This window comes from Dendropsophus ebraccatus, chromosome 10 (assembly GCF_027789765.1).
Source record: "Dendropsophus ebraccatus isolate aDenEbr1 chromosome 10, aDenEbr1.pat, whole genome shotgun sequence".
Classification (NCBI taxonomy): Eukaryota; Metazoa; Chordata; class Amphibia; order Anura; family Hylidae; genus Dendropsophus; species Dendropsophus ebraccatus.
The window spans coordinates 69066001-69092232 of NC_091463.1; the positions used below are offsets into that span (position 1 = coordinate 69066001).

Sequence of the window (26232 nt, forward strand, 5' to 3'; positions counted from 1 at the left end):
GCATATTCAGTACACTATACCCTTATTATGCATATTCAGTGTGCACATACCCTTAGGGTCCTTTTAACCAAGCAAATAGCTGCTCAATATGACCATCAATGGTGTTCAAGTCAACTGGCCCTCTTTTTTAACGGACCCTTTAGTCTGCGTTCACACACTGCATTTTTGCAGCAAATTTCCCTGTTATTTTCCTACGAATTGTGATAAAACTGTTCCAAGATTCAAGAGGATGAGTGCCCCAAGTGGGAAAAAAGTGCACCTGCATCTCCATTCACTAGTTACTATATGGGATGGTAATAGCAAAGCCCACAAGCTACTAATTTCCTATTGCCTTGTGTGATCTCTCCCGTCTCACTCCCACAGCCAGTCTACCAAAACTGAGCATGTCCTTTATATAACTATTGATGAAAGTTCTCTGTTAAAGTGGTATTCCCCCAAAATTATTTTTAGCATTAACTACGCTGCCCACCCGTAGCTTTCCATCTTTCCAATATAAAGTTATTATGGATTCTGCACAGTTTTGCTGTTATCCAGCTGCATTCACCTCCATGGATTGCATAGAATCATCAGACCTCAGTCCAACCCGACACGCTCCCTGCTCCTGGCCCCCACCCTCCGAGACGGCATCACGTGTCCTCAGTCCCAGCACAGTGAAGTGACTGAGAACACTGATGGGGTGGCTGCTGTTAGAGAGGGAGACAGCAGCTAACTAACAGCAGCCACCCGGTCACCCCCAGCCCAGAGCTCACCCCCTGTGTCCAGAGCCTCCCGGCGCACCGTCCAGCACTCACCCGCAGCACACAACCCCCCACCCCCCATCACCCCCAAGCTCTGCCCCCACGACCGCCGGCGACAAGCTCCGCCCCCTGCAATCGCCTGCGTCACCGCCAACTCGGCCCTGCTACACCGCCCCCCCCAACTCGGCCCTGCCACACCGCCCCCCCCCCCCCACCTCGGCCCTGCTACACCGCCACCCCCCCCCCCCCCCCAACTCGGCCCCCCTGCTACACCGCCACCCCCCCCAACTCGGCCCCTGCTACACCGCCACCACCCCCCCCAACTCGGCCCTGCAACACCGCCACCCCCCCCCCCAACTCGGCCCCTGCTACACCGCCACCCACCCCCCCCCAACTCGGCCCCCTGCTACACCGCCCCCCCCCAACTCGGCCCTGCTACACCGCCACCCTCCCCCCAACTCGGCCCTGCTACACCGCCACCCCCCCCCCAACTCAGCCCTGCTACATACACCGCCACCCCCCCAACTCGGCCCTGCTACACCGCCCCCCCCCCCCCAACTCGGCCCTGCTACACCGTCCCCCCCCAACTTGGCCCGCTACACCGTCCCCCCCAACTCGGCCCTGCTACAACCGTCCCCCCCAACTCGGCCCTGCTACACCGTCCCCCCCAACTCGGCCCTGCTACAACCGTCCCCCCCAACTCGGCCCTGCTACAATCGTCCCCCCCAACTCGGCCCTGCTACACCGTCCCCCCCAACTCGGCCCCTGCTACACCGTCCCCCCCAACTCGGCCCTGCTACACCGTCCCCCCCAACTCGGCCCTGCTACACCGTCCCCCCCAACTCGGCCCTGCTACACCGTCCCCCCCAACTCGGCTCTGCTACACCATCCCCCCAACTCGGCTCTGCTACACCGTCCCCCCCAACTCGGCTTTGCTACACTCATCATCTCCTTCATTGTCTCAGCTCTGCTACTTCACCATCAGGCATAAGCATTGCATGATGGGAAATGTAGTTTCCTATCTTGGATATAGATCGGCTTTTAGAAAAACTTGTAACTCAGGAACGGCAGCAGCTAGAAAGATGGGAGACGTCTCAAAATACTCAGAGGGACTTGGTGAGTAAGAATAGCTAGGTTTGGGGGCATTACATTTTTTTTAGCTCTTGGGGGGAATACCCCTTTAAGTCCTCATTACGACATGGGAGTGACTGAGAATTATTTCCTATAGGAAACACCCCCCCCCCCAACCCCCCCATCGGAGCTCATGTTAAAAGATAAAATTGTTAACTACTTTTCCCATCCCAGATTACTCATAAATCATTATTCAGCGCATTCACACATTCAGCTTTTGCTCTCACCAATTTCTAAGATTATAAAGGACCTAAAATGTGCAAGATGACTTCACAGGTCCCCACGCAGTGAAGCGTCGTTCTCGAAATACTCTTCAGTAAAGAGATCTCCATAGTCTTAGGGCCCTATTCCACAGTAACGATAATCGGTCGAATCGGGCTGAATGGGGACGATTCGGCCGATTACCGCTCGGTGAAATAGAGAGAACGATCAGCCAATGATCGGCTGATCGTTCATTTAGGGCCAAACCTAAAATCATCGTTCCCCCACCTCGCATTGCTACGGTTGAATAGCGATGTGCGGCGGGCGACCAACGATTTGAGAAGCAGCAGCAGCAGCATACATTACCTGCAGGGCTTCTCCTCCGCTCCTGTCTTCCTCCTCGGGTCCCGCACGCTCTAGCTTCAGAATGGCCAGTCAGCTGACTGCGACCATTCTGAAGCTAGAGCGCGCAGGACCCAGCGAGGAAGACGGAGCAGAGCAGAAGACCTGACAGGTAATGTATGCTGCAAGGACATCGGTAACGATATCCCTGCAGCCCTCGCTCAGCGATCATCGGGCCGTGGAATAGGCCCAGTAAACGAGCGGCGATCTAGCAGATTGCCGCTCGTTTATATCGTTGATCGGGCCCTCCTCGGCCCGTGAAATAGTTCACTTAGGGTCCGATTAAAACAGCCAATGGCAGCCCGATCAATACTGTAAACGACCGCCAATCTGCAAGATCAGCACTTGTTTACTTGGCCTATTACACGGCCCGATAATCATGTAGTAAGGGCTGCACGGCCATCGTGCATCGTGTTCGTGCAGCACTTGCCTAAACAGTTTACATCACCTGTCCACGTTGCCAGCATTCTCTTGTGCCGATTCCTCCCGGATCCCACGCAGCAGCTTCAAAGCGGCCTGTCTGAGCTGACAGGCCGCTCAGCCAATCACTGGCCGGGACCACACTGACGGATCAGTGATTTGCTGAGTGGCCTGTCAGCTTAGACAGGCTGCTCTAAAGCTGCTGCGCGGGATTGGGGAGGAAGCAGAGCGCAGGAGAACGCCAGGAACGTGGACAGGTGATGTAAACTGTTTGTAGAACTGTCGGCCGTGCATCGCTATTACATGTAGCGATGCGCGGTTGGTGGCTGATGATTTTAGGTCTGGGCCTAAAGAAATGACCAGCCTATGAGCGTTTCATTGGTTGATCGCTGTCTTTATTATACAGAGAGATAATCGCCCGCATCGGGCCGATTATCGCTCGTGTAATTGGGCCTTTACACTGTACGCCATAAAACTGAACCCTGGTGATGGACATGCCTCTAGTGTAGAAGGCATACAGCTGCGGAAAGATAAAGTTTGATCCAAAGCTTAACTATTTCCCTTTATGATTACATTCACACACACAGCTTTTAATGTGCATTTAAAGGGGTAGAAGGGATGCCTCTACTAACTTGAAAAAGGGCACAGACCCTGAAATGCGTAGTTATATGAGACAACAAAAGCATTGCTATTTTATATTATCTGTGACTCGTGCCATTCAGCGCCACAATACGTCCAATATAACCCCAGATAGCTCTGTGGCGTTGACACTATCGCTTACTAGAGGTCCCTGATCTCATGGCTCAGAATCTCGGACGAACCTGGACTGGCTGCTGTGGCTTTTGTGCCTTTCTTCACTGATGGCGTTTTGAGGTGTTGTAGTCTGTACAACCTACAAAAGATGAGCATACCAATTTTATGGCTCCTTTTAGGTTTTGGTATCACCCTATGGCGCCTATCATGTCTTTTTAGCCTAGGTGTTCAGACTTTGTGACAGGTACAGTTCAAATATTTACGCAAATACAGTAATTTAGCAAACTTGCCTCCTTCTCCTGATATGTCTATTCTTTTCCTCCAATTGTTGACAGCTAGTTGTCTAGGTTACCAAACAGCACTCTACTCTAATAGCAGTGGTCTGTGTATGTATATAATGATTTATCAAGAATGGCATATGTGTATTGTATACCAAACACACAAAAACACAGAGGAATGCAATAGCTCACCGCAATGGCAAGATACAGACCCAATACAGTTATAAAAATCACTAAAAGCAGCCCCCCCCCCCCCAACTGCCCAAAATACTCCATAAAAATAATGATCATCAATTGTATATGATCATCAATTGTATATCAAACACCAAGCCACTCTAAAGTCAGTGGTGTGTGTATATACACATATATATCACATTTCTTAAGACTGGCGTATCTGTATTCCGGCCATTCATAAATCCCTGCCACCATGTTGGATTTATAGTGAGGTGCATGTCTCTCAGCCAATAAAGCGAAGACGTGTAGGACTCTCAGAAGCCTGTCCGCTGTGAGCCTGAGTAAATCTCGAGAGAGAGAGGGAGAGAGGGAGGCAGAGAGAGATGCAGAGAGGGGGTGTTGTGACTGCCATTCTCTTCTAGGCTATGTTAAGACTGCGTAAGAGACCGGCCGTTCCGTGACCCGGACGGTCTCTGAAAAGATCATCCCGGCCGGTACCGCAGTCTGATCTTTAGCGTCGCAGACTTCTGATGTGGGCGCATCCCTGCGTGCCCATATCAGAACTCCCCACGGCACACTATGAAGCGTGCAGCCGGAGCCACTCGCTCCATAGTGTGAACAGACAGGGTTTGCTGCGGCCGCTATTCAAGGAACAGCGGCCGCAGAAAACTGGCATGTCAGTTTTCTACGGTGCCGCTAGGGATCCTGGCCAGAGTGTATACCATGTGTATACACTCCGGCCGGGATCCCTTCAGCCTACAGCACTAGGTAAGTTCCATGGAAATCACGGCCGTTGAAACGACAGCCGTGATTTCCACGGAACTTACATAGTGTGAACATTGCTCTAATGATTACTTCAGCTGCGTGTGAACTCCAGGACTATGCAAAATATATGAGAAGCACTAGTTTAGAAAATTAGGTTGAAATTCCATCCTTATCACTACACCCCTACACAGTACACCTATCCACAGCTGCCCACCATGATACAGTGAGTCCAAGAAGTATTTGATCCCTTGCTGATTTTCTTTGTTTGACCACTAATAAAGACATGATCATTCTATACTTTTAATGGTAGATGTATTCTAACATGGAGAGACTGAATATCAAGAAAAAAATCCAGAATATAATTAAAGAATATATTTTAATTAATTTGTATTTCAATGAGGAAAATAAGTATTTGATCCCTCTTGCCAAACACACTCAATACTTAGTGGCAAAGCCTTAGTTTGCAAGCACAGCGGTGAGACGTTTGTTGTAGTTAACCACAAGTTTAGCACACACACCAGGGGGAATTTTGGCCCACTGTTTTTTGCAGATTCTCTCTAAATCATGAAGGTTGGTGGGCTGTCGCTTGGCAACTCTGACCTTCAGCTCCCTCCATAGATTTTCAATCGGATTGAGGTCTGGCGACTGGCTGGGCCACTCCATGACCTTAATGTGATTTTTCTTGAGCCAATCCTTTGTTGCCTTTTCTGTATGTTTAGGGTCGTTATCATGTTGGAAGACCCAACCACGGCCCATTTTCAGAACCCTGGCAGAGGGGAGGAGGTTGTCCCTCAGGATTGTGCGGTACATGGCTCCATCCATCTTCCCAGTGATGCGGTGAAGTAGCCCTGTACCCTTGGCAGAGAAACACCCCCAAAACATTATGCTTCCACCTCCATGCTTGACGGTGGGCACAGTGTTCTTGGGGTCATAGGCAGCATTTTTCTTCCTCCACACATGGCGGGTGGAGTTGAGGCCAAAAAGTTCAATTTTGGTCTCATCCGACCACAAAACCTTCTCCCAATAACTTTGTTCATCTTTAAATGATGATTGGCATACTTGAGGCGCGCCTCCACGTGTGCTCTCTTCAGCAGGGGTACCTTTCGGGCACTGCAGGATGTGAATCCATTGTTGCGCAAAGTGTTGCCAATTGTTTCCTTGCAAACTGTGGTCCCAGCTGCCTTCAGGTCATTTGCTAACTCCTGCCGAGTGGTTGCAGGACGATTTCTGACTGTTGCACCGGGCCGAGGTCTGTTGATTGTCATGTTATACTCTTTAAACTTTCTGATAATTGCACCAATAGTTGTTACTTTCACATCCAACACCTTACTAATCTTTTTGTAGCCCATTACAGCTTTGTGAAGGTCAACAATTCTGACTCTGAGGTCCTGTGACAGCTCTTTGGTTTTACCCATGTTGGAGACTTGAAATCTGTGTGATCTGTCTGATTCTGTGGACAGTTGTTTTTCACACAAGTGATTAGTGAGAACAGGTGGCTTCAGGTCAGGTAACAAGTTGATTGGGAGTGTCTAACTGGTCTGTAAAAGCCAGAACTGCTAATGAATACTAAGGGATCAAATACTTATTTCACTCCATGAAATACAAATCAATTAATATATATTCCTTAGATTTATTTTCTGGATTTTCTTTTTAATATTCTGTCTCTCCATGTAAGAATACATCTACCATTAAAAGTATAGAATGATCATGTCTTTATTAGTGGGCAAACAAAGAAAATCAGCAAGGGATCAAATACTTCTTGGACTCACTGTATATATATCACTACACAGTACACCTATCCACAGCTGCCCACCATGATATATATCACTACACAGTACACCTATCCACAGCTGCCCACCATGATATATATCACTACACAGTACACCTATCCACAGCTGCCCACCATGATATATATATCACTACACAGTACACCTATCCACAGCTGCCCACCATGATATATATCACTACACAGTACACCTATCCACAGCTGCCCACCATGATATATATATCACTACACAGTACACCTATCCACAGCTGCCCACCATGATATATATATCACTACACAGTACACCTATCCACAGCTGCCCACCATGATATATATATCACTACACAGTACACCTATCCACAGCTGCCCACCATGATATATATCACTACACAGTACACCTATCCACAGCTGCCCACCATGATATATATCACTACACAGTACACCTATCCACAGCTACCCACCATGATAGATTACGACACAGTACACCTATCCACAGCTGCCCACCATGATATATATCACTACACAGTACACCTATCCACAGCTGCCTATTCCATATTTTGCAGCCAACAAAATACATGTGCACAGTAGAGAGAACATTTGGGAAAAAAAATGTAATTAACATTTAGTTAACAGTATGTCTGGTCGGCTTTGACCAAACACAAGAGCTCTTCTATCATCATCTGTGGGCTGTAAAGTACGAGGTGTCCTCACCAATCAGGAGCCATTGATGGGCTAAGCCTATTAATCCAATGCACTGCTGATTATCAGCCAGCTTCACTATTACAGCAATTATGTTCTGCAAGTACAATGTATGAATATTCAGGAAGGGCTCCAGATCCCCCTTAGTGAGGCTCACCAAGCCCAGCGTATGTGTGGCGTCTACCTGATAATTGCCTTCTTATTGCTTGTAATTAATATTTATTCTATCCCAGCTGACAGCTGTCACATCAGGTCATCAGACTTGTGGTCATAATGTGGACGGGAAAAAAAAGAAAAAAGTTTAAAAAGGGAAATACAGGTATCATGTATTGACTTTGTCTGCTGTTCTTAGACAGAGCAGCCAATGAGAGCGCAGCTGCAGTGTAAAGCGATTTAGGATGCTTTAGACTTTCTTTGCAGCATAGATTACACTACAGTTACGGATCATAGTTATGCATACAGTATAAGCATATGGCAAGGACTTTTTATTTGTTAACATATCAGAATCAGACAACAACCTAATCTGTTCCGAGACCTTTACAAATAATGGACATTAGTAATGTCAGAAAGAAAGAACCCTCAAGATATTAAAGTGCTATCTTACAATCACAAGTAATACCCTATTAGTGGGGGTCTGACCCTCTGCCAGTCACCAGAACAGAGCCTAAATGCCCCACACAATAACTGCACGGGCGGCCCTCCAATCACTGCCTATAGTACATTGGCCACCTCTGAGTTCTGTAATACTGCCCTAAGCAATCAGCTAAGTTTGTGAAGATGAATTCACATGGACATCAGAGCAGAGTTCATGCAGACATCTGCACCAGTAAAAGAAAAATGATCAGCTCACCGGTTGTAGGCACTCTTCAGTGCTCCGGATCCACACCTGGCTGGTGTGTGCCAACGTATTCAAGGAAAACAATGATCCAGCACGTAGCGAAGAAAGTAGCCTTTATTTTCCAATTGCAGGTAAAAACATGTGAAACACCATAGTGCAGGGACCCCACAGAGATCAGATCAAATGAACACATGATGTGCCGTTACTATTACCGCAAAACCTCAGCACATGCATTTTACAAAATATATACAAAGAAAAACAATAAAAACACACGAGGACAACAAGTCAGAGAGATGAGAGGTGGACAAGATAATTGTAGATCACATATTTACACATCAGAAAACACCGAATAATGAACTCATGGGAAGATGAATAGCTGTAACTTACATACAATTTAAATTATAATAATATCTATTCATATATGTATATAGTCTGCATACCCATGTATTCCTCCTACACTCCTCCAAGAACACACATATACTTTACAAAAGAATATTATAACTAAATATGTGTGAAAATGGAAAAACAATAAGTTATAAAGTCACCAACTGCAAAAAATGTAAATAACACGCAATGTACAGCGTTTTGTTTTTTTTTCATTTACATTTTTTGCAGTTGGTGACTTTATAACTTATTGTTTTTAAGACCGCTTATCGTTAATCGTCGGAAAATTGCTTGGTGTAATAGTACCCTAAGGGTACTATTACACCAAGCAATTTTCCGACGACTAACGATTAACGATCTTAAACGACCGCTAAGGCAAACGACCCGAAATCGTTCGCCCAAGTACACGAAACGATGATCGTTATTTATGATCGTTCTTGCGGTCGTTTAGTCGTCGCTATTGCGTACGTTTCAGCTGTGAATTTTTATTCCACCGAACGATGTGCGAACGATGAGCGAACGATCAAACGATAAAAATAGGTCCGGATCCTATTAAACGATCAACGATTTCTCGTTGGTCGTTTAATTGTTGCCTGCTATTACACGAAATGATTATCGTTCAAATCTGAACGATTTAACGATTTTACGAACGATAATCGTTCTGTGTAATACCACCCTAAGAGTCTATACAAGTCAGATCTTCAATATTAATACAAAAGGCCAGAGTAGAGGTATCACGACTAACCCGCAGACTGCTCCAAGCCCTCACCCTGTACAGGTTATAACTTGATTTCCTTCCAATTGTTCCATAGCTGCCATTACAGTTCATGTCCAGGTGTGTAGAGCAGACATAGAAAGCTGCTCACATGCTTCTTCTCAGTATAGTTCATTGATCTAAACTAAATTAAAATCTGCAAACTCAGTCAGTCTTAGTTTAATAACTTATACTGTATCACTAACCTCAATGAAAGGGGGGGGGGGCAAGCAGAGGGTGGGGGGGGGGGGGGGTCGCTATTCACAATGCAAGTAAAATACCCTAGATTTCTATATATTTGCATTGTGTCAGTCTCTGCAGCCTCTCCATTCTGCTTAGCGTTCGTGAAAGCTGAATCTGAGCAGTCTGCTGCCATCTACTGAAAGCTTTGGGTTATGAGGATAGCTTTTAAGGCAAGCGTTAAAGGGGTTTTTCATCAAGCATTACACCCCTTTCCTTATTTACACAGGCAACTCAGCTTATCTGTGCAGGCGCATGCTGGAAAACCCCTTTAAACCCAGCTGATAATTTAGTGTGAGACTCTCTGAACATTGAGGTAGAGACTTTCCATCAGGGCATTAAAGGGGTGGTGTCGGGAAGAAAACCAGATCTATACTCATACAGTATGTAAAATGAAATATATTTACAATGTAAAAGTAATTCTTAAAATGTATCATTGAGTTATATACTTTAGATGTTTGTTAAAAAGGACTCCTGAAAAGACTTCCTCAGGATTGATGGGGACCCCAGATGTCAAATCCTAGCAAAACTACATTTAAAAAAAATATAAAAACAATGCTGCCACTGCAATCCAATGGGAATAACAGCTCTTCTCTAAGGCTGGGTTCACACTACGTTACGTCTTTTGCAAAAAAAAACTGATGAAAAATGAATGCATTTATGTGCATCTGGTTTTCCATTGACTTCTATTATGAAAAAACAGATGTTTTGTTTTAACATGCACAAAAATGTAGTCGACCTCATTTTTGTGTCTGTTAAAAAAAAAAAACACGTCCGTTTTGATCTTTTTTTTTTTTTTTTAAATAATGGAAGTCAATGGAAAACTGAAATAAAATGGAGGCACAGAAATGCATCCTTTTATATTTTATCAGTTTTTCGTACGTTTTTTGCAAAAACAGTGTGAACCCAGACAGAACCAGTGCCTTTATCTGCCATACATATGTATGTCACAAATATATACCTAAGACTTTGTATTTCCTATTAAGGATCCATAACTACGCCCCACCTCACCCTAAAAAGCCTAATAAAACCAATAGGGGTAAATTCCCACGCAGCATGTACTTGCTGCAAAAAGCTGTTTTGGGTTTTTTTGCCAAAGAAATACTATGACAAATCCAGTCCCCAAAAATAGTAAGTAAAATAAATAAGTCAAAAACTATACAAACAAAGTTGGGCCCTTAAGTTGCAATAAAACCAATTGCAGCTTGAAGGGCAGAACAAGTAATACTTCTCTCCAGTGAAGGGCAAGCAACCAATATTTCAGGACTGAATGCATTGGTAAACAACAATTTGTTATAGCAGCAAGATACTAATTGTCCGGACAAGAGCCGTCATTAACATTTCTCCTGAAAAATGCCAAAAGATTTATAAACGTCCATAGAGCCCGGTGAAATGGCGCACGACATCCAATCATCAAATCGCTGCAACATTCAATTAGTGTCCAAAGCCATAGGAAAATAACAGCGTGCTGACATTTACCCAGATCACCGCCTGTGTAGAGACGGCCACCATTACCACATGGAAAAAGCAGGAACAAATACAAACAGAGGAGGTAAAAGCCTTCTGAAAGGAAGTGTGGAATATATGCTTGCTGGTTACAGCGATATCACACAAACCAGACCAGACTGGTGTCACGTAAAGGAGCTGTGCAGTTTATGGCTATGTGCACACTTTGTAAGAGACCGTCCGTTCCGTGACCCGGAAAAGATCATCCCGGCCGATACTGTAGTACCCACCGGATGATCTTTAGGGCCGCAGGGTTCTGATGCGGGTGCATCCGTGCGCGCCCGCATCAGAACTCTCCACTGCACGCTCCGGCCGCTCGCTCCATAGTGTGCACTGACATGGTTTTCTGCCGTAGCTATTCAATGAATAGCGGCCGCAGAAAACTGACATGTCAGTTGTTTGCGGCGCTGCTAGGGATTCCGGCCGGAGCATATAATATGTGTATACGCTTAGGCTGGGATTCCATAGGCAGCAATGGAACATATATTTTCGTATAAGTCACGGCCGTGGTTTTACGAAAATATACGTTGTGTGAACATAGCCTATATCAGCATCATGTGACATTACTGACTTCTTACTCCAGTGGGGTCCCGTATACCCATCCTTGGGGCTGGAGTTGAGGTTATAATCCTGGTACCCAGGAAGACGAGTCAATGACATCAGAGGTCACGTGACAAGCTGGAGGTGAATCCTGGACTCATCTCCAGGAAAGTAAATGATAAATGCCAAAACGTGGGAACGGACAGGATTAATGCAGGCTGCTTTGAGACCTTCATAGGAATGTATTCGCCTATGTTTAATAGCCAGATACTCAGACATGTTCTTTTTTTTTTTTTTTTTTTTTTATAGAATGAATAGAGTCACTGTCACGTGCCGTACCTGCGGCTCTATTCAAAACAAAGGAGCGAGTGGGCTGATATGGAGATCGGCAGGGGGTATGGAGTTTGGACCCCCTGCGATCTTTTACTTGTACCCTATCCTGCAGATAGGGGACAAGTTAGTTTTACCTTGAAATATCCCTTTTTAAGGGAGCTGCCATCTTTTCTGAGCTGTTTATAAGAGCATTTAGTGGTCTGCTTTACAGCCAGCCCCATGGACATAGATGACAATAGACAGGACCTGCCTTGACATAAATGTCAAACATTACTTTCTGTGACCTTCGGAGAGGTCATTCCACAGAGAGTCTTAAGGCAGCTCATACACTTTACATTGATTACATTCAAACATCAATATAGGTTGAGTGTTATGGAATTCTACTGCCTGGTCCATATGTTCTCAGAAAGATAAGCCACTGCCACAGCTGTCTGGCTGCGGCTTACCCCTCCCCATTGAGAACACACAGCATCTGGCCATCGTGTATGGTGGGATGGGAGATAACTGAGATTATTGAAGGGTTATGGCCACCTTTATAATGATGCTATCTACTAGTGTTACCGGTCTCTGCAATGCTGTACAGATCAATTTACAGCAGTCGCATCTTACCACAGACAAATCAGGAAGTCTCAGCTTAGTTTTAGACCTAGTGGTGAGAATGAAAACTGCAAGATTTCAGGCTTATTTTATAACATAAATATTAAGATTGTGGGGGGGGGGGGGGGTCAAAAATTCTTAAAAATATGCTTACCATAAAAACTTGATTTAATTAATAAGTCTGATGACACATTCTTTTAAAGGGATATTCCCATCTCCATAGGGGGGATAACAAGCTGATTATTGGGGGTCGATTGCTAGGACCCCACCAATCCAGAGGGATGCAGTCATCTCCGCAGCGAATGAGGCGCTCATTGTGCCCGTGTGGCCTGGGCTCCATTCATTCTTTATAGGGCCACCAGCATTTCTAAGTGACAGATTCCCTTTGATTAAGCCCTCTAAGAGTTTTTTTTTTTATACAGTGCAACATAGACTATAAATAAAGGACTTTAGTACATGCCTCACGTGTCCTGATTTCAGTTAACCCCTTAGTGACCGCCGATACGGCTTTCTACGGCGGTCACTAATGGGCCTTATTCTGCTGCCATCAGCTTTTTACGGCGATGGCAGAGAATAAGGCTGCGGGGCCGGGACGGCCCCCACCCCATCCCCCCGGCTACCGGAGGTAGCTGAGGGGTTGGGGCAGTGTGTGCGGTCCGTCCCGGCCCCCCCCCTTACCGACGATCGCCGCTATTAACGTTATAGCGGCGACCGTCGGTAATGGAGATTACCGGTGCTGCCGCCACCTTTCATCTCCCCCCGCCGTGAATCTACGGCGGGGGGAGATGAAATAAGTGTATATCAGACCCCAGATCAGACCCCCCTAGTGCCCCGATCACTAACCCCCCTCCCCCGGCGGCCATCATTTCCAAGATGGCCGCCGCAATCGCTGTGAACCGACTAACGTCGGTTCACAGCGATTAAAAAGTAAAATGAATGAAAGCCCCATGCTCTCCGCCACCGGAGGTAGCGGAGAGCATGGGGCAGTCATCGGGGACCCCCCTGTGGGGTCCCGGTACAAGCGATCACGGTATATACTATATACCGCTGATCGCTTGTACCATGTGCTCCTGGCACTTTTTATCCCCTGTCACCATAAATGATTGGTGACAGGGGATAAAAAGTGATGTCCCCCCCACCCCCCAAGTCGCCCCCCCACCCCCCCTGTCACCCCCGTCCCCGAGTCACCCTCCCTTCCCCATATACTCACCGGATCCACGGAGCTCCTTCCTCTTCGGTGTCCTGGCTGGTTATGAAGTGCGCATGCGCTCCACAACCAGCCAAGCTCTGAAAATTTAAAGTGACAGAGACCAATTTGGTCTCTGTCACTGAACTATGATTACTGTGATAGAAAATATCACAGTAATCATAGTAATACAGTGAAAAATGAATGTGTAAAGTACAAAAAGTGACAAACATACAAAAAAATAAAACACACACTTTTTATTATAGTAATAATTGCAGTTTACTCCCAAATTACCCCTAACCCCCTCCCCAGATTACCCGTAACCACCGCACGTTGCCCGTAACCACCGCACGTTGCCCGTAACCACCGCACGTTGCCCGTAACCACCGCACGTTGCCCGTAACCACCGCACGTTGCCCGTAACCACCGCACGTTGCCCGTAACCACCGCAAATTGCCAGTGACCCCTCCAGATTGCCCGTAACCACCCCAAATTACATGTACCCACCCCAGATTACCTATAAGCACTTCAGTTTATCAGTAACAATCCCAGATTGTCTGTAACCCTTCCAGGTTGCACATAACCCCCCAAGGTTCCCCGTAATCATGCCAGATACATGTAACCCCCCCAGATTGCACGTAACCACCGCGCGTTGCCTCTGAACCACGCCACGATGCCTCTGACCACGCACGATGCCTCTGACCACGCCACGATGCCTCTGACCACGCCACGATGCCTCTGGACCACGCCACGATGCCTCTGACCACCGCACGTCGCCTCTGACCACCGCACGTCGCCTCTGACCACCGCACGTCGCCTCTGACCACCGCACGTCGCCTCTGACCACCGCACGTCGCCTCTGACCACCGCACGTCGCCTCTGACCACCGCACGTCGCCTCTGACCACCCCAAATTGCCAATGACCCCCCTCCAGATTGCGGTGCCCATGTCAGATTACAGGTACCCACCCCCAGATTGCCTATAAGAACTTCAGTTTATCCATAACCACCCCACATTGCCCGTAACCACCCCACGTTGCCCGTACCACCCCAGATTGTCTGTAAGCACTGCAGGTTGCCCGTAACCAGCCCACGTTGCCCGTTACCAGCCCACGTTGCCTGTAACCAGCCCACGTTGCCTGTAAACCAGCCCACGTTGCCTGTAGACCAGCCCACGTTGTCTGTAACCAGCCCACGTTGCCTGTAACACCCCACGTTGCCGTAACCACAGCAGGTTGCCCGTGACCACCACACGTTGCCCATAACCACCACACGTTGCCCGTAAACCACCCCAGCGTTGCCTGTAACCACCCCACGTTGCCTGTAACCACAGCAGGTTGCCCGTGACCACCACACGTTTGCCAATAACCACCACACGTTGCCCGTAACCACCCAGCGTTGCCTGTAACCACCCCACGTTGCCTGTAACCACAGCAGGTTGCCCGTTACCACCCCATGTTGTCCGTAACCACCCCAGATTACCTGTAACCACCTCAGGTTGCCCATAACCACCCCTGGTTGCCCGTAACCACCCCACATTACCTGTAATCTCATTTTTTTATTTATTTTAGTAACTGCGCTATTCTAATAACCATTACTAGCTGCGGTTTTGCTCCTGTAAATTGGCGCCTCCTTCCCTTCTGAGCCCTGCTGTGTGCCCATACAGTGGTTTATGCCCACATATGAGGTACCGTTTTACTCAGGAGAACCTGCGTTACAGATTTTGGGGTGAATTTTCTCTCCTGTTCCTCGTCAAATTGAGAAATTCAAACTAAACCAACATATTATTGGAAAAATTAGAGTTTTTCATTTTTACTGGCCAATTTTGAATACTTTTCCCTCTAATACCTGTGGGGTAAAAATGGTCACCACACACCAAGATGAATTCTTTGAGGGGTGTACTTTCCAAATGGGGTGACTTTTGGGGGAATCTATTCTGCTGACACTACAGGGGCTCAGCAAACGCACCTGGCGCTCAGAAACTTCTTCAGAAAAATCTGCACTGAAAATGCTAATTGGCGCTCCTTCCCTTCTGAGCCCGGGCTGTGTGCCCATGCAGTGGTTTATGCCCACATATGGGGTACTGTTCTACTCAGGAGAACCTGCTTTACATATATTGGGGTGACATTTCTCTCCTGTTCCTCGTGAAATTGAGAAATTTCAAACTAAAGGAACATATTATTGGAAAAATTCGAGTTTTTCATTTTTACTGTCTACTTTGAATATTTTCCTCAAACACCTGTGGGGTCAAAATGCTCACCACACCCCAAAATAATTCTTTGAGGGGTGCACTTTCCAAAATGGAGTGACTTATTGGGAGATTTTACTCTGTGGACACTACAGGGGAACTGCAAACGCACCTGGCACTCGGAAACTTCTTCAGCAAAATCTGCATTGAAAAAGCTAATTGGCGCTCCTTCCCTTTTGAGCCCTCCTGTGTGCCCATACAGTGGTTTACGCCCACATATGGGGTACCATTGTACTCAGGAGAACCTGCGTTACAAATTTTGTGGTACTTTTTTCCTCTGTTCCTCGTGAAATTGAGAAATTTCAAACTAAAGAACATAATATTGGAAAAAATTTGAGTTTTTCCTTTTTACTGTCTACTTTTGAATACTTTCCTCTAATACCTGTGGGGTCAAAATGGTCACCACACACCAAGATGAATACTTTGAGGGGTGCACTTTCCAAAATGGGGTGACTTATGGCGAGATTTTACTCCGCTGGCACTACAGGGGCACTGCAAACGCACCTGGCGCTCGGAAACTTCTGCAGCAAAATCTGCATTGAAAAAGCTAATTGGCGCTCCTTCCCTTCTGAGCCCTCCTGTGTGCCCATGCAGTGGTTTATGCCAGATATGTGGTACCATTGTACTCAGGAGAACCTGCGTTACAAATTTTGGGGTACTTTTTTCCTCTTGTTCCTCGTGAAATTGAGAAATTTCAAAACTAAACGAACATATTATTGGAAGAATTCGAGTTTTTCATTTTTACTGTCTTCTTTTGAATACTTTCCTGTAATACCTGTGGGGTCAAAATGGTCACCACACACCAAGATGAATTCTTTGAGGGGTGTACTTTCCAAATGGGGTGACTTATGGGGGGTTTTCTCTCTGCTGACACTACAGGGGCACTACAAACGCACCTGGCGCTCAGAAACTTCTTCAGCAAAATCTGCATTGGAAAAGCTAATTGGCGCTCCCTTCCTTCTGAGCCCTGCTGTGTGCCCATACAGTGGTTTACCGCCCACATATGGGGTACCGTTGTACTCAAGAGAACCTGCATTACAAATTTTGGGGTGCTTTTTGTCTCATATTCCTTTTGAAAATGAGAAACTTTAATCTAAACGTATATATTATTGGAAAATTAAAATTTTCAATTTTTTACTGCCTAATTGTGACTCTTTCCTCCAGCCCTGTAGGGTTAAAATGCTCATTATACCCTAGATTAATTCTTTAAGTGTGTAGTATTTCCAAAATGGGGTCATTTATGGGGGTTTCAGGATACCAGACTTCTAAATCCATTATAAAAAAAGAACTGGTCCTAAAAAAATCAGTTTCACGAAAATGTGATAATTTGCTGATAAATTTCTAAGCCCCATAACACCCTAAAAAAGTAAAATATGTTTACCAAATTATGCCAGAGAATAAAGAAGACATATTGGTAATGTGACTTAGTAACTAATTTATGTGCTAAGACGAACTTTTCTTTTTTTTTGAAGCAGAGAATTTCAAAGTTCATAAAATGCAAATTTTTTTACTTTTTCATGATATTTTGATGTTTTTCACAAAAAACACACAAAGTAGTGACCAAATTTTGCCACTAACCATAAAGTGCCATATGTCACGAAAAACAATCTCAGAATCGCTAGCATACGTTAAGCATCACTGAGCTATAAGAGCATAAACTGAGACAGGTCAGATTTTGAAAAATTAGCCTGGTCATTAAGGCCCAAACTAGCTGCAGCACAAAGGGGTTAATATGCCATGCCTTGGTTGTCTGCCATTCTGATTCCTATTTCCCATCTTATATAGTTTCCATATTCAGCCTAAATTTCCTATGGCTGGCTTTATAGACCCAGAGAGGGTTGTCTCCATCATGATCTGTGGCCCAGTTTGAACTTCTATTGAACGGCTGCAGATGTGTCATTCTGCGCGAACAACTTATCTACAGCCCCTCAAAATTACCAAAAAAACTGTCAGATCAACTTTGATAGCTATTTACCATTTGGTGACATCTGTTCATGTCACAAAAAAATGATTAGTCATCAGAAAAGTATCTAAATCAGCCATGAAATATCTGTTTTTATGACAGTGACAACTTATTTCCTTAAAGGAGTACTCCGGCGCCCCCGCTCCAAAAAAACAGACACACACAGCATTTATACTTCCCATCCCTCCGATGACAATCGCCGTTCGAATTTCTTGCCGGCCGCGTCCTTGTCATCTTCGTCCTCACTTCGAGGTTGCAGAGCAGTGAATGGGAGAGAAAAGGATGCTGGTGCACATGCGCAACGGCAGCCTTTTCATTGGCTGGAGCTGATTGGCTGAGCAAACTGGAAGCCATGTGATGCACTCCAGCCAATGAAAAGGCTAATGGTGCGCAAAAGCACCAGCAGCCTTTTTCCTCTCCCATTCACTGCTGTGGAAGACAGTGAAGGGAAAAGAGACCAGGACCGCCCCCTGCTGTGACGACATCGACCCAAGATTGCGCCCGGGAGAAGAGGACGGGGTCGACAGTGATTTGGTATGTATACTTTAACTTCTGGAGAACGGGGAGGAACAGGGCCAGACAGCTTATTAACACACATTACATATGTAATGTGTGTTAATTAAGCGTAAAAAGAATCACCGCACTACCCCTTTAACCATAGGGTCAGATGACAAGTATGGGGGATCCTAAGTGCACCTGTTTCAGTGGGGCAGTGGTGGGAGTGTATGTGCATGGCTGTTCCATTTAAACTCTATGGGACTGATGAAGATAGCCAAGACACTGAAAAACATAAAACACATCTGATATGATGATATAAACACATCTGAAATCTGATAGGATTTCTACTTAGGCAGGAAGTTGCTGCTTCTTGTAAACAGGGACTAGTATTTTCACAGAATGAGAAAAAAAAAAATCAGTTTGTCTCCATCCAAAATGCCACACCGCAACCTTTAGTCACCATTAGCTGGAGAGAACTTTACTGGTTCTAACCTAGACCCGGCCTGAAGAGAACATTTAAAAGTCAGCCGAAAGAGGACACCCATGCAGACGTGCCTGCATCTGATGAAACGACAATGCTAACATTTATTATGGAAGGGAAGATCACATTACAGCTGAAATGTCTCAGGGCTCACCCAATAATTATCTGTCATTATTTCCCAGTGAACTGTGCATGCGAGATTATCACAGAATATCAATACTATAGAGCGTCTCTGTAAGGTGCAGCTGTGATTCCCTACGAGAGACGCTGCACAGGAGTGCTGGAGGGGACACAGATCCACTGCACTGCTCTAGAACTTGCAAACACTCATTTGTAATGCGGATTCTGTGAGCTTCAATGCAGATTAGTCACTGTGATTGGTCGGGCAGTGCAGAGACCCCCATTAATCTTTACATAGAGCCAGGAGAAGTACACAGCTGTGGGCTTCACTCCCCAACTCATTGCTGAACTGACTGCAACAAAATGGACTGGGTGCAATGCTGTATTGGGCTATAGCTTAAGATTGTTAGGGTCAGCACTGAGACCCCAACTGAAGAAATCGTTCCATCTACCGAACTAGCTCTCAAAAAAAAAAAAAAAAAAAAAAACCCTGAAACCTGAGACCCTCCACCGATTGTTAGAACTGAGTGGGAAAAAGTGTTCAACTGTGCAATTCTTCACCCCCCTCCCCAACTGGGGCCATTCATTAGGTAGCACACCATCACAGCTAGGATGCCACACACTGGCGGATATGCACACTCACTCATTAGATGCTTTTGTTGTCCTCCGAGTGTCTCAAATATATAGAACTGGCTGAATCATTCTGCTGCAACTTCCACATTTACTTTCTAAATGAAACCTGTCACCTGGTGGGATAATTATGATTCACCAGGAAACACTGCTTAGCGTGGGCATCTGCACCCACTCACCATCTCCCATATTCTCTGACATAGGCAAGGGCTACACGGCAACTGGTGGCTCTGCATCATATCACCGCAATGCTGCCGACTTTTGAACTAAGGATAGTGGTTTTGTGGCCACCCAAAGGTTACTGAGACCACAAGAGTATTCTGGAATCCAGACATGATGCAGACTATGCCCCCTTATCCAATCATTTGCAGAGGGGAAAATAAGGGTCATTGCTGCACCTTGTGAATGGCTGGCCACTTTCTTTTCTAGGATAAAGTACAGAACTGTGAACCACTGACAGGTGTATGTTGTTTAAGACTTCCTGTTTGGCTAATGCAGCGGAGACCATTGCCCAATAGCGGTGTCATGTTGCCAATCACCCAAACATCCCCCAGGCTTCGGAGGAGAAATGGGGCTCTGGTTTGGAACACATGCCACGCATATATGTGGAACCCCAGCCTTAAGGAGTACCAGTCATTAAAAATAACTTCTGACATACCCGGCATGTCACAAGTTACTGAGTGCAGTGGTCTCATTGTGATCAAGAGATATAGCAGAGCACGGCAGCCTATAAGGGTACATTGTTGGAATTAGCCAGTGGCTGGGGAGTGGACTGCTCTCCCCCAGCTATATCTCTTGATCACAGTGGGTCTTAACCTCTTAAGGACGGAGCCAATTTTCATTTTTGCGTTTACGTTTCTTCCTCCTTGTGTTTAAAAGGCCATAGCACTTGCATTTTTCCACCTAGAAACCCACATGAGCTCCTTTTTTTTTGAGTCACTAATTGTACTTTGCAATGACAGGCTGAATTTTTGCATAAAATATGCTGCGAAACCAAAAAAAAAAAATATGCGCGGTGAAATCGGAACAAAACAAAAAAACACAATTCTTTTTCTTTGTTTTTGTTTTTTTTTTTTTTTTTTTACGCCATTTGTCCTACGGAAAAACTGACATGTTATATATGTTCCTCAGGTCTGTACGATTAAAACGATATGCAACTTGCATAACTTTTATATTATTTGATATAAAAAATTTGAGAAAAAAAAAACATTCCTTAAAATCGCTCTATTCCCAGCCTTATAACGCTTTTTTCCTCTGGTCTATGGGGCTGATTACGGTGTCATTTTGTGCACCATGATGTGTTCTTTCTATCAGTACCTTGATTGCGTATATGCGACTTTTTCATCACTTTTCATTACAATGTTTCTGGATTTAATGTGACCAAAAATGCACAATTTTTGCACTTTGGCGGGTCTTTGCGCTTACGCAGTTTACCCTGCAAGATCAGGAATGTAATAAATTAATAGGTCGCGCAATTACGCACGCGGCGATACCAAACATGTTTGTTTATTTATATAATGGGAAAAGGGGGGTGGATTCAGACTTTTATTAGGGGAGTTGTTTTTTTTTTAATTAAAAAGACACTTTTTTTTAACTTATACAGTCTCAGACATCAGTGTAGCTGTATAAAACAGCACTGATCCATGAGATCGGTGCTCTATTGCTTTGGTTAGCTGCAGACCATTGCAATAAAACACCGAGAAGGGATCAGCGTCATTCTGACGCTGAGGCCCAGCTCGGTGAGACCAAGCGATCCCCCCTCCACGATCGCATCGCCACTAGACACCAGGGATGAGCTGCAAATAACACTGTTAGATGCAGCAGTCGGGATCGTGGCAGTTCAGAGCGGGGTCGCAGCGCGGCCCCCCTCTCAACTCCTCTTCCGGACATATGCTGTACGGGTACTGCATATGTCCGTAAGAGGTTGAAGGAGAAGTCCGGTCACAATTTTTATTTAAGTATTGTATTGCCCCCCAAAAGTTATACAAATCTCCAATATACACTTTTTAGGGGAAATGCTTCTAAAATGCTTTTTCCCTGCACTTACTACTAGCATCAAGGCTTCACTTCCGGGATAACAAAGTGATGTCACTTCCTGAGTAAAATGGTAATGTTACGACCCGACTTGCAGAGCTGTGCAGGCTGTGGCTGCTGGAGAGGATGTTGGGGGGGGGGGGGGGGTGCTCAGCGTCCCCCTGCCATCATTCTCTCCAGCAGCCACAGCCGCACAGCTCTGTGAGATGGGTCGTTCACCGGACTTCTCCTTTAACCGTGATCAATAAATTTTGACATGCCTGATTACATGTTTATTTATTTTATGACAGTGATTCTTTAAAAGAGAGCTGTGAATAGCATAGCAGAAAGCCGATGTCAAAAGCAAACTAGCTGGAAAATAGCTCCCTCTATGTAAATAGGATGCAAAATTTTGAGAGAGTCTGGCACTAGTCAGTCCCAGTGGATAAAAGCATCAAAAAGAGCGATGGAGCAGGTGTGATTAAAAATGCATGTTATATTCTGACTACTGCAGCTCCCAACATGAGCAATTGTGGCTTTCTTTTGCCAGGGGCCCTTTCATTATAGAACAGCACCCAGAACTACAGGGTAGGGCTTCACCTACAGGTGCTATAGCATTAGCCGAATGAAATATTCAAGATGATCTAATGCATGTGCTTTGTATGAGATACTCTCACTATCTCCTCACTGTTTCCTCTGTAATTTGTGTGTTTTAACAAGATTACCTAGAGGCAGCTGTGCGTTTAACAGGCAACTCTTAACAATGTCACCCGGAGACAGATGTTTTTAGAAACATAACCTAAAAATTACAGGTAGGAAACAATAGGTGCTTGTTTACATGGCTATTAACAGGGATATAAATAGCTTATTATAAGACTTATTGATGCCCACAGCAACCAATCACATCTCTGCTTCCATTTTACCAGAGCACTACCAGAAACGAAAGCTGAGCGGTGACAGGTTGCTATGGACAACAAGGACACCTACCTCCATTTTAATACAAAACCGAATAAATTTCCACTTCATGGAATGAGAACTTGCATGAAAAATAAGTGACTTGTTTCAGTGAAGTTCTGCACTGAAGCTCCCCCTGCTGGCAGTGGCTCAAAGCTGCACATAAGTGAGGGGTCTTACTGTGTGGACATGGCCTAAGAATGCAAGAGCAATTTCTAGGCAGACATGATGGTGAGTTACTACAGGGCTTTATACTGTATACCTCCAGATCCTCAAACTCATACTATCCTGTTCCCATAACCGATCAGGTTCTCTCTGCAATGGTGTTCTTTATGGCATGTATATGCCAGCAACCTGTCAAACTGAATGCCAGTGTATATGTACACGGGCACCTTTGGCTTTACATGGCTTTATTTACAATGCTGTGCATTCAAGTCGGAACAGAAAATCACGTGTGTGGATGATCTGAGTGTAGTCACTAGCTGACAACAGCCGGGCTCGTGTACACTCATTTTGACAGGTTGTGGTATATGTGTGCCACATAGGGTACAAGTGTGGTGTAAACCCAGCCCTAGATCGAATGAGGGTTAAAGAGGTTATCCAAACTTAGAAAGATTTCTTCTTTATTACCAATGCATCGCCACACCTGTGCTCAGGCTGCATGTGATATAACTCACTTTTACAGGACAGAGTTGCAATACCTCACACAACAGAGGACAAGAAAGGTGCTGTTCCTTAAAGGGGTTATCCGGTGTTTAAAAAAAAAACAAAAAAACATGGCCCCTTTGCTTCAAAGGCCGCACAGTCTCCAGTTTGGGTGGGGTTTTCCATTAAAGTGAATGGAGCTCAACTGCACACCACACCTGAACTGGAGACAAGAGCGGTGCTGTCTCTGTAAGAAAGTGGCCAAGATTTTCTAAGGCTGGATAACCCCTTTAGCTATGGTACATAAATGTCTAAGGGCAATCACTTGACACGTCAGGTGGATCACATGACTGTCCAAGGTGAAACATGTGACATGTAAACTGGATCACATGACTGTCCAAGGGGATTAACATGTCAGGTGGATCACATGACTGTCCATGCAAATCATATGACATGTTAGGGGGATCACATGACTGTCCAAGGTGAAACATGTGACACGTCAGGTGGATCACATGACTGTCCAAGGTGAAACATGTGACATGTAAACTGGATCACATGACTGTCCAAGGAGATTAACATGTCAGGTGGATCACATGACTGTCCAGGCAAATCATATGACATGTTAGGGGGATCACATGACTGTCCAAGGTGAAACATGTGACACGTCAGGTGGATCACATGACTGTCCAAGGTGAAACATGTGACATGTAAACTGGATCACATGACTGTCCAAGGGGATTAACATGTCAGGTGGATCACATGACTGTCCAGGCAAATCATATGACATGTTAGGGGGATCACATGACTGTCCAAGGTGAAACATGTGACATGTAAGGTGGATCACATGACTGTCCAAGGGGATTAACATGTCAGGTGGATCACATGACTGTCCAGGCAAATCATATGACATGTTAGGGGGATCACATGACTGTCCAGGCAAATCATATGACATGTTAGGGGATCACATGACTGTCCAGGCAAATCATATGACATGTTAGGGGATCACATGACTGTCCAAGGTGAAACATGTGACATGTAAGGTGGATCACATGACTGTCCAGGCAACTCATGATATGTTAGGGGGATCACATGACTGTCCAAGGTGAAACACGTGACATGTAAGGTGGATCACATGACTGTCCAAGGTGAAACATGTGACATATAAAGAGAATCACATGACTGCCCATGCTATTGATTATTATGGACTAATCTGTGGGCTGTACCATTTATTTTGATAAGGAGGGGGAGGACAATGCAGTAAGAGGAAGGCATGTCAGCACAATTGTCTATAAATAGTAGAACACAGTGTACAGGCCGCACACGGAGCTGCTTATGTGTCTGTGTGACGTGACAGCATTTCCGTGGCTCCCGGTAACGTGTATAGCTGACAGCTCAGCACTATTCCGTGGCTCCCGGTAACGTGTATAGCTGACAGCTCAGCAGTATTCCGTGGCTCCCGGTAACGTGTATAGCTGACAGCTCAGCACTATTCCGTGGCTCCCGGTAACGTGTAAAGCTGACAGCTCAGCAGTATTCCGTGGCTCCCGGTAACGTGTATAGCTGACAGCTCAGCAGTATTCCGTGGCTCCCGGTAACGTGTAAAGCTGACAGCTCAGCACTATTCCCTCCCCGGGTCACCAGGGTACACAGGGGGCGCCCTCCCTCTGCATCACTGACCCCTCCTGCCAATCACCGTCCGGCGCAGCCACACAGGAAGGGGCGTGTCTGAGAGTCACCCTCCCACCAATCAGGAAGAGGAAAGGGTGACATCACTCGGCCACGCCCCTCCAGGATCTCTCTCCTCCCCACCTCCATCTCAAGCGCCTCAGTTCCATACAAAAGCAAGATGTCCGCCATCTTCAGTGGCTGCGACCCGGCTACTCCCGCCGAAATGCCCCCCTCAGCCCGCGGGCCTCCCTCCCCCCCCCCGGCGCGGGCCTCCTCCACCTCGTGCCCAGTCCCTGCTCGCGGGGCGGTATGCGGCTGGCGGCCTATGGGGTCCCCCCTGCTGCAACAAACCGCCACGGAGTCGGGTGGCAGCGGGGGGACGGGAGGGGGGAGCAGCCGTAAATGCGTTTACCTTGATGCAGTATGGAGGCTCGTCATATGTAACCAGCATGTACCTGTCGCCCCTACTAGCCGGATCCCGGGCGCGCAGCTGCGGGGACACAAACACAACAAGGGGGGAGTGAATAGCAGAGAACAGTCACAACAAGCAGCACATATAGTCCAAACAGCCGCACGGCTCCTGTTACCTTCATAAATATCTCAACCGCGCCTTTGGCAATATCCAAATAGGTCGTCCCCAAGTACGTCCGCTGGTTCATAGAGGCGGACGTGTCTATGAGGAACAGTAAAATAGGCATTTTTAGCGCATGCTAGGCGGTAACCCCCACCGAAGCGCCAGCCTAGAGCTGCTGCCCGTTATTGCCCCCGGGGTCGCTGCTCATCTATATGGAGTTATACGGGGAGGGGTACGGGGTAGTGCCCCCTTCTCTATGTGGTGTTGTGGTTCCCCCGGCCGCAGGACGGCCCTCCGCCCCGTGTGCTGCTCACTTGAGCTCTGAGTCTCTTCACCGTGTTCACTGATAGATAACTTCTCTTCCTAACCCCTCAGCCGCGCACCATGTGACCGCCCGCCGCCTCATTGGCCGCCCGCTATTTGCATATTCATGAGCGGCTCGCTCTCCAACCGTCACGTGGTCGCGAGACGCGCCATTGGCCGCCGGCTTGTTTGCATAGCAGAGATGATATATATTATTCAGGCGCTCGCGTTTGCAGAGGGCCGCAGTGCCTTGTGGGAGTTGTAGTCTAGGGGGGAGTGGCTTTTTTTTGTCGGTATCCATTTTTGGGGCTGTGGGACGGGGTCGTTCTCCTATTTTTTTTTATAGTTTTCCAGTAGCATTCCTGTGTGACAGGAGGAGGGCGCGCAGATGGGTGGGCATAGGCCTGTCATAGGGGCTTCCTTATAATAAAGA

The 26232-nt window shown here is 46.3% G+C and overlaps 1 protein-coding gene across 1 annotated transcript in view; it reads right to left on the reverse strand.

Moving 5' to 3' along the window:
• Positions 1-25863, reverse strand: part of LOC138765951 (integrator complex subunit 6-like) — a 57265-nt gene extending 31402 nt beyond the window's left edge. The window contains 2 exon segments of the mRNA XM_069943151.1: positions 25335-25412; positions 25510-25863. Of these exon segments, the coding sequence (XP_069799252.1) occupies positions 25335-25412; positions 25510-25620 (189 nt within the window). The 5' untranslated portion in view covers positions 25621-25863.
• Between the last annotated feature and the right edge of the window lie 369 nt (positions 25864-26232).